Source organism: Tachyglossus aculeatus, chromosome 21 (genome assembly GCF_015852505.1).
Source record: "Tachyglossus aculeatus isolate mTacAcu1 chromosome 21, mTacAcu1.pri, whole genome shotgun sequence".
Lineage (NCBI taxonomy): Eukaryota > Metazoa > Chordata > Mammalia > Monotremata > Tachyglossidae > Tachyglossus > Tachyglossus aculeatus.
In genome coordinates, this window is record NC_052086.1 from 52,361,300 (window position 1) to 52,371,369 (window position 10,070).

Consider the following 10,070-nt stretch of genomic DNA (forward strand, 5'->3'; position numbering starts at 1 on the left):
CTCTGCACACAGTAAGCGCTCAATAATATAATTGATTACGTGAATCAGTGGAAAGAGCACAGGCTTGGGAGTCAGATGTCATGGGTTCAAATTCCGGCTCCGCCAATTGTCAGCTGTGTGACTTTGGGCAAGTCACTTAACTTCTCTGTGCCTCAGTTCCCTCATCTGTAAAATGGGGATGAAGACTGTGAGGCCCCCATGGGACAACCTGATCACCTTGTAACCTCCCCAGCACTTAGAACAGAGCTTTGCACATAGTAAGCGCTTAATAAATGCCATAAAAATTGATTGATTTGTTAAGCACTTACAGGCACTGTACTAAGTGCTGGGGTGGATACTAGGAAAAGGGTTGGACACAGTACCTGTCCCACGTGGGGCTCACAGTCTCACTCCTCATTTTACAGATGAGGTAAACAGGCCCAGAGAGGCGAAGCGACTTGCCCAAAATCACACAGCAGACAAGTGGCAGAGCCGGGATTAGAACCCATGACCTTCTGGCTCCCAGGCCTGTGCTCTAACCACTACGTCAATACTATTGATTGACTCTTCTGGCTCCAGGCTTCCCCCTCCCCGCCGGCGCTTACCTGTGTTGGAAGAAGCATTCCAGGGCCTTGCAGATGGTGTAGCGCTCCGGGGGTGTCAGCAGATGCTCCAGCTGTTGATTGAAAGTCCTGCCCTGAATCTTGATGCTGGAGGGCAAAATCTCCGCCACCCACTGAAGGGAGGTCAGGGCCGACGAGGGGTTCGGTGAGTCTGTGGAGTCCGAATCTGCCAGGGTCAGGGAGGGGAGAGAGGAAACCGTGATGGATGGGTAAACCTAGGAGTCGGCACCTCCCGGGGCCATGCTGACCCAAAACATTCTGGGATCCAGGAGGTGAAATGTCAGCGGAAGCAGAGGGCATTTCAGCAGAATGGGCAGGGAAAGTGTCTACCAACTCTGTCCTCTCCCAAGCACTCGTACAGGGCTCTGCGCGCAGTAATCGCTCAATAAATACCACTGATTGATTGCTCTTAGCCTGTGGGGGGTCCCATGTGGTGATGGGATGGGCCACTCCAAATGCTCAGTTTGGGGCCGGGGAGAGCAGGAGGGAGAACCTGGAAAAATGGCATTTTGGGCAGTCACTAAGATCTATGATTCCATGACCCCTTCATGGATCAAACAAGATCCAGTGCTGTCTTGGAGGTTGAGACTCAGGCAGAGCCCAACCAGTAATAATAATAATAATAATAATGTTGGTGTTTGTTAAGCGCTTACTACGTGCCAAGCACTGTTTTAAGCACTGGAGTAGATACAAGGTAATCAGGTTGTCCTATGTGGGGCTCACAGTCCTCATCCCCATTTTATAGATGAGGCAACTGAGGCCCAGAGAAGTTAAGTGACTTGCCCAAGGTCACACAGGTGACAAGTGACGGAGCCAGGATTTCTTTCAGGCTGGGCCAGCCCAACTTGGAGCTGTGAGGGATGGATTTTTTTGGAAAGAACGTAGCCAAAGGTGAAGGGGTAAGGAATATTGAGGGTAATAAGGACCAGGAAGACCTTAAGGGATAGGAAGTGAAAGTGAGGAATCTTTCTTTAGTGCTTGCCAAGAAACTAATGCTGCGAAATTATAAACTCCTCAAGGGTAGGGATTAGGTCTGCTATCTCTCTGGTGTTCTTTGAAGCACTTATTACAGCTCTCTGCATAGAGTAAGTGCTCAATAAACATCACTGATGTAAACTCGCTGTGGGCAGGGAATGTCTGCTATCTCTTCTGTATTGTAATAGTAGTAATAATAATAATAGTAATGGTATTTGTTAAGCACTTACTATGTGATAAGCACTGTTCTGAGCACTGGGGGGATACAAGGTGATCAGTCTGTCCCATGTGGGGCTCACAGTATTAATCCCTATTTTCCAGATGAGGTAACTGAGGCACAGAGAAGTTAAGTGACTTGCCCAAGGTCACACAGCTGACAAGTGGCGGAGCTGGGCTTCTAACCCATGACCTGACTCCCAAGCCCACGCTCTTTCCACTGAGCCACGCTGCTTCTCATACACTGTACTTAGTACATAGTACACTACTTTCCCAGGTGCTCAGTACAGTGGCTCTGCACATAGTAAGCGCTCAATAAATACTATAGAATGATGATTGATTGATGCAAGCTATATGCCAAATGATACAGAAAATCGCTATTTTTAAGCCAACAGCTCCGGCGTAGTTTTCCACAAGGCTCAGTACAGAGCATCATGATAATTCCTTGGAGAATGAGAGCCAGGGAACTTACCAGTAGGGAAAGGAACCACCCCTTCTTCTACCACCAGTGTGGGCATCGCCCCACTGCCCTGCAGCATGGACACCACCTTGTCATGGGAACAGTTCCTGCGGAGGCAAGAGAGAAAAGATCCTGGGACACTGGGGGCCAACCCAGCCAATCAGGGTCACTTTGGAATTTGGCCCCTTGGCTCCCCCAGGGCTCGGAGGCACCCCCAAAATGCCAGTGTTTGATTGAGGATTCCCCATCTATGTGCCCTAGGAGGGAAACAGCAGAACTTCCTTAGGGTTTTTTTTTTATGGTATTTGTTGAGTGCTTTCCATGTACCAGGCACTTGTACTAAGTGTTGGGATAGTTACAAGATAGGCTGGTCACAGTCCCTGTCCCACATAGGGACTCTCAGTCTTAATTCACATTTTACAGATGAGGAAAATGAGGCCCAGAGAAGGGAAATGGCTTGCCCAAGGTCACCCGGGAGACAAATGGTGGAGCCAGGATTAGAACCCAGTCCTTTGACTTCCAGGTCTGGGCTTTTTCTGCTAGGTCACAATGCCTCCTGTTTAATCTTGTCACCAAGATTCAACTGGGGGGATCTGAGGTGTCCCTTTAGGCTTCTCAGTCCCTGATCTAACACTGAATTCATCCTGAGAGAGGGAGAAGAGATGAGAGAGAAAGGCACTATAAAGACTAAAAAAAAAACCTCCCTTAACCCCATAGCCCCCTCCAGTTATCACCCCATCTCCCACCTACCCTTCCTTTCCAAACTCCTGGAGTGAGTAATCTACATTCGCTGCTTCGAATTCCTCTCCTCCAATTCTCTCCTCCAATCTGGCTTCCGCCCCCTCCACTACACTGAAACTGCCCCCTCAAAGGTCACCAATGACCTGCTTCTTGCTAAATCCAACGGTTCCTACTCCTTCCTAATCCTCCTCAACCTCTCAGCTGCCTTTGATGCTGTGGACCATCCCCTTCTCCTCCAACCTTGGCTTGACTGACTCCGTCCTCTCCTCTTTCTCCTCTTGTCTTTCTGGCTGTTCATTCTCTGTCTCCTTCATGGGCTTCTCCTCCCCCTTCCATCCCCTAACTGTAGGTGTCCCTCAAGGGTGAGTTCTTGGTCCCCTTCTATTCTCCATCTACACTCACTCCCTTGGTGAACTCATTCCCTCCCACGGCTTCAACTATATGCGGATGACACCAAAATCTTTATCTCCTCCCCTGTTCTCTCTCCCTCCCTCCAGGCTCGCATCTCGTCCTGCCTTCAGGACATCTCTACTTGGATGTCCTCCTGCCACCTAAAGCTCAACTTGTCCAAGACAGAGCTCCTTATCTTCCCTCCCAAACCCTGTCCTCCCCCTGACTTTCCTATCACTGTGGACAGCACTACCATCCTTCCCATCTCACAAGCCCACAACCTTGGTGTCATCCTTGACTCCGCTCTCTCTTTCACCCCACACATCTAATCCGTCACCAAAATCTGCCAGTCTCATCTCCACAATATTGCCAAGATCTGCCCTTTCCTCTCCATCCAACTGCTACCTTGCTGGTTCAGTCTCTCATCCTATCCCGACTGGATTACTGCATCAGCCTCTTTTCTGATCTCCCATCCTCCTGTCTCTCCCTGCCTTAGTCTATACTTCACTCTACTACCCAGACTATCTTAACAGAAACATTCTGGGCATGTCACCTCACTCTTCAAAAATCTCCAGTGGTTGTCTATCAATTTCTGTATCAAGCAAAAACTTCTCACTATTGGCTTCAAAGCTCTCCATCACCTTGCCCCATTTTATCTCTCCTCCCTTCTCTCCTTCTACATCCCAGCCTGCACACTCCATTCCTCTGGTGCTAACCTTCTCACTGTGCCTCATTCTCGCCTGTCCTGCCATCGACCCCTGGCCCACGTCCTACCTCTGGTCTGCATCACCCTCCCTACTCAAATCTGCCAAACAACCCCACTTCCCCCCTTGAAACTTCTACTGAAGGCTCAACTCCTCCAAGAGGCATTCCCACACTAAGCCCCCCTTTTCCTCAGCTCCCCTCCCCTCTCCATTGCCCCTACTTGCTACCTTTGCTCTACCTCCTCTCCCCACCCATAACACTGGTGTATATATGTACATATCTAAAATTGTAAAATCAGTTTACTTGTTTTGATATCTGTCTCCCCCACATCTAGACTGTAAGCCTGGCATGGGCAGGGATTGACTCTCTTTATTGCTGAATTGTACTTTCCAAACACTTAGTACTATGTGCAGAGCACTGTACTAAGCACTTGACAATACTGGTCTCATTCTTACATTTGTCTCTGTTAGGTCTACTTAACCCATGGTACTCTCCCAAGTGCTTACTAGAGTGCTCAGCACATAGTAAGAGCTCAGTAAGTGCCATGGATTGACTGATACACAATCACCAGGGTTGATTCACCCCATATGCTCGGCTCATGCACATGTGCTATTATGTGCAGAGAAAGGAACCTGCCGTGCCCCCCGGAGGCCCAAAAGATTCCCAAGGAAGCAAACAGTTCATGAGACAAGGTGGGATGCTTTCTCCAGGTCTCTCAACCAGGAGCTGATTACTCTGCCTCCAGACCAAACAGCTTTGATCTTACCACAGCAGGAGCAACTTGCTACCATATATTTCCATCTTGAGACGGAACTGTAGCCAAGGTCTCCTGGGCAGTATTTGTCACTGAGCTCAGAGAGCCAGTGCTCAGATCTGACTGGTTGGCGTGCATTTCCCCTGCCACCTGCATCCTCTGGGTTGCCATGGTGGCACGAATGCTCTCTGTAGCCATCATTAATGGAGCGGCAGACAGAGAGCGGAATTTTGAGCCTCTCTAAAATGCTGGCTTGGGGCTCCCCTGGAAGATCAGTGCTTGGGTCCCTGGGGGGTCTCACCCCAAATCTAGGGGCCTTGCGGAAGCTGCAGTAGTCCTGGGCACTTTGGGGTGGCAGTTGGGGGTGGGCCTGGCTTGTTTCAGGATTCTCTGGGTTTCCCTGGGTCTGTGGAACAGAGATCCAGGCCCCCAAGAGAATTCAGGATCACCTCGTTTTCCTGGAGTTCTGGAGGTCCAAGCTAAGGGAGAGCCACAACCTCCCTCTCTCCGCTTCCCCCAATAGCCCTGCCACTGGCCCAGTTCCAAGTGGTTTGGTTGGAACGAGTCCCCATCTTCCTCCCCACCGAGCATCATTCAGCCAGCTATCTCCAGTGCTCAGTTGGGTGGTGACGTGACACTGTGGTAACCAAGATCATAGCTATCCCCAAGAGGCAGGGCTTCCCTGGGCAGGGGGTGGGACATAAAGGGACACCCTGTCAATCAAGGAAATATGATGCGGGTGGGGTGGAAGCGGCTGATGGGCCAGCGGTCGGCTGCCTTTACCACCATCCCCTTCCTGACCCAGAGCCTGAACCTCCAGATTCCCTGTGTTACCCAATTCCCCTTCCCTTCTGTTTGGTGGCAGTCCCCCAGCAGAGAGCACCCCACGACACCTCTTCAGAGAGCAGACCTGCTATCAGTAGTGTTGGCAGGAGCAGAGGAGCACAAACCATCTGGGCACGGGGGCGTGAGCATTCATGCCCTTTGATGCCATAGCCCCACAGGTGGCAGGTGTCTGGAGATGCCCTCTCCAAGAGGTGGGTGACTCTCTAGGGTGCAGTGCCCAGAGCCATTGCCCCAATTTTCCCTAACCAAGGGGGCTTGACCTGGTTTCCGTAACCCGGCCACATCTGTTGATGCCAACCAAACTCTGCCACTGAACTCGTCTTCCCCCTGCCCTATTCGCCCTTGTACTTCATCCCTGGGCATGTCCCACCTTCTCCCCCTTTTAACACCCCCACCTTGGCAACCTACACCCACTCCTCCTTTAACGTGAGAGTTGTGTTCTTGCGAGACCTCGCGTTGAGGAAAATTCACATTTACCTGTTGTGACGCACATGTGAAGGGGTACAAGTCATTTTGGCAACATGGCAGGCTGGGCCTAAACAGACTCATGCATTGGACAATGATTTCCTAACTCCCTAACGGCCAACCAGCCAAAGCATGTGATGAGAACGAGGGTTGTGACAGAATTGAGGATGCCGCTCTCCTCCCCCTCCTCCTCTCTCATCTCTGTCCCTACGCACACAGCCCTCCCTGTCCTCTCTGTGGTACAACGTGCTCTGCCTTCTCTCTCTCACCTTGCTTCACTCCCCCCCACCTGCCATTCTCCCCCACCATCACCGCCTGCCCCTTTCCCTTGGGTGATCGCCGGCTGGTCAGTCTCCCTCTCACCTCATGTCCAGCCCATTGAGGAACAGGATGCGGTCCCCTGACTTGAGGGAAGCATTTTCAGCCGGGCTGCCTGAGAGCAAGAGAAAAAGGCACATGCTTCAGCGGTGTCCTGGGGAGGAAGTGTGGGTGTCTCTGCCGCATCTCTCTGGTCTCTAGGACACATCTGCCACCACCTTTTTTGGCTCTGAGCAAGGTGCAGCTCCCTCCTGAGCCCCACCTGCTGCAGGGACCCTCGCCTCCATCATCCCTTCTGCAGCCCCCAGGATCATAGAGTCCCTTCCTAGTCAGTGGAAGCAATCCTGCTAACGCCTTCTCCAACCTGAATCACCCGCACCCTAAATCTCCCTCTCCCCTGAGCCTCATTTTCAAGATGGGGATTTAGCACGCTAATCCCGGCATGGCACAACCCAATTTCACAGCCCAAGGCCTGTCCCCAAAGCCTCCTTCTGGAAGCAGCACATCAGCAGGAGGAGAGAGAAATTTAGGTCAAGGATAAGCAGATGAAAGTAAGACTCCCCGCAGCGTAGCAAGAATGCCAAAACCCTTATGGGACATCCCTGGGGTAGGATCCTGGGATGTTCAGTGAGGACATTGCCTCATGCTGCCAGAGCAAGAAATTCTGGGAAAAGCCTGGGACCCAGCAGGGTGAGAGTGCAGCTGTTAGGCAGTCCTTCCAGTGCCCAGGTTGAATAATGGCTGATGGAGGTCTTGTGGAACACCGGATGGGAGCCGTGAGTGGTACAGGGAATGACGGGTAGGTGGGATCTGGCCCTTTCTGCCAGAGGCAGGCACGGGCACAAGGACCACAACCAACTCCCAGAAGAAAGTCATTTCCCTTTCATGAAATTGGAAGAGTATTTCTGGTCCTCTGGCTGGCCCCGGACCTGACCTGATTCCCATGGCCCGAGAACTGGAAGAGTCATTATGATGTTACCAAGATTTCAGTGGCAAACAAGCCCCCTTACCCGTTGGTTCGGAAGGTGCCCGTTTCCCTCCCAACTTTAGTGGCATCCTTGGTACTCAGGACGGTTGCCCTTTTAGACCCAAACTCCGGGCAACTGGCCCTAGAAAGATGGTTCAGCCAGCTGTCCAGACTAGAAGCAGTGTGGCTCAATGGAAAGAGCGCAGGCTTGGGAGTCAGAGGTCATGGGTTCTAATCCCGGTTCCGCCACTTATCAGCTGTGTGGCTTTGGGCAAGTCACTTAACTTCTCTGTGCCTCAGTTACCTCATCTGGAAAATGGGGATTAAGACTGTGAGCCTCACGTGGGACAACCTGATGTGGGACAACCTGATTACCTTGTATCTCCCCCAGTGCTTAGAACAGTACTTGGCACATAGTAAGCACTTAACAAATACCAAAATTATTATTATGGCCTAGTGGATAGAGCATGGTCTGGGAGTCAAAAGGACCTGGGTTCTAATCCCAGCTCTGCCATTGGTCTGCTCTGTGACCTTGGGCAAGTATTTATTACTTTGGGCAGAACACTGTACTAAGCACTTGGCAGAATTCACTATGGTTGATGGACATGATGTCCATTGTCTTCTGCTGGGGAGAGCATCCAGGATTGGATGGCTCCATTTAAGTGTAAGCTCCAGGTGGGCAGGGAATGTATCTTTTGCTTCTGAGGTACTTTTCCAAGCACTTAGTATGGGAAATCACATTTAAAAGTTGCTCGTTACTCTACTCCTGGAGAATGGTGGGGGAAGGGAAGCAGATGGTGGGCTTTGTGGAAGTCAGTAGAACATAGAGGCCTGCAAAAACTGTGATGAATGGCCTTAACCCCTATTAGAAAGGGAAATTGATTGGTCTCTCTTTCAGTCTGGGCAAAGACAGCAGACTGAGGCATGATCTTTTGGGATGCCATCCAATTTCAGTTTCCTCTTGGACTGGGCCTACTTGTTAATACTTGTGGTTTTGATAAGCACTTAACAAACATTGGGGTAGATACAAAATAATCCATCTGACAGAGTCTCTGTCCCACATGGTGTTCCTAGTCTAAGGAGGAGGGAGAGCAGGGATTTAATCCCCATTTTACAGATGAGGAAGCTGAGGCCCAGAGAAGTTAATTGACTTGCCCAAAGACACACAGCAGGCAAGTGGCGTAACTGGAATTAAAACCCAAGTCCTCAACTTCCAGGCCTGTGCTCTTTCCAGAAGGCCACCCAACTTCTCTGGAGTCCCAATACAACAGCTGACTTCCAGTTTTGTGTAGAGTAGCTTTCTTGGAGATAAAAGAATTAACCGCCCCCTCCCTTTTTTAATAGTTTTTGTTCAGCACTTACTAGGTGCTAGGCTCTGTTCCAAGCACTGGGGTAGATACAAGTTAATTGGGTTGGACGCAGTCCATTTCCTAGATGGGGCTCACATTCTTAATCCCCACTTTTCAGATGAGGAAACTGAGGCACAGAGAAATGATTTGCCCAAGGTCACACAGCAGACTAGTACTGTAGCTGGACTTGGAATTCAGGCCTTTCTGATTCCCAGATCTATGCTCTATCCATTAGGCCTCCACTGTTGGGTAGGGACTGTCTCTATATGTTCCCAACTTGTACTTCCCAAGCGCTTATTCCCAAGTACTTACCACAGTAAGTGCTCAATAAATACGATTGATTGATTGATTGATTGATTAGGCCACACAGCTTGTGGCCACACACTTGTGTTCCTAGTGGAAGAAATATGGTGATCCCTGTTTAACCATAGGAGGCAGAAGGAAGGCAAGGTCCTTCGGTTTGGGATGTGACAGGGGCAGATTGAAGTCTGGCCCGAGGGAATTGTGACCCCAGTCCAACCAAACAGAGCCCTCCACCCTCAGGTCTCCTTACCAGGCAGGACGGACTCAATCCACACGGGGGCATGCCCTCGGAGGGTGAAGCCAAAGCTCTTGTTGCCTTTGTAGACTCTAACCGTTCTGGAGGAAGAAAAAAGAGAGGATGGGGTGGGCATGGAGATGGGGGCGAGCTCTGAGCTAAGCCCGCCAGTTCAATCAATCCTTGGGATTTATTGGATGCAACCCCCCCCCCCCCCCCCCCCCCCCGCCCCCCAACCAGCCATAAGGGACATTCCCAGCTATACTGGCTAGGAGAAGAATGTGGGGAACAGGGCACAGCAAGCACCACCCCAGTGGGAGCTACCAGGGCCCTTCTTCTCATCCATTCTCACTTCATCCTCTCCCTCCCCAGGAAGAGCTCCAAATTTCACCACCACCTCAGACAGCTCTCTCTTCTCATTCCCTGAGGGAGTAGTTCTATTCTCTCTCTCTCTTTCACACACACACACACACACACACACACACACACACACACACACACACAAACATACGCACCCCCCTCCCCGCCTTGCCCTTCCCCATCCCTTGGGGGGCTTGCTGGGAGCTTGAGGTGAACATATTCACTGGAGGATGAGTGCTGCAGGCCTCCCCAAGAGAGTGAGGATAGTCCAGGGAAAGAAGCATGGACGATGCTGGGATGGCAGGGGACTAGTGCAAAGGTGCAGCCTCCCTCCCTTGCCTCAAAATTGATACCACAAGATCTTGACCTTCAAGGTCCTGGCTA

The 10,070-nt window shown here is 51.0% G+C and overlaps 1 protein-coding gene across 1 annotated transcript in view; it reads right to left on the reverse strand.

Moving 5' to 3' along the window:
• LOC119942830 (Grid2 interacting protein) overlaps positions 1-10,070 on the reverse strand; it is a 74,211-nt gene that overhangs the window by 36,559 nt on the left and 27,582 nt on the right. Inside the window, 4 exon segments of the mRNA XM_038763807.1 lie at positions 585-768; positions 2,266-2,360; positions 6,518-6,587; positions 9,342-9,427. Of these exon segments, the coding sequence (XP_038619735.1) occupies positions 585-768; positions 2,266-2,360; positions 6,518-6,587; positions 9,342-9,427 (435 nt within the window).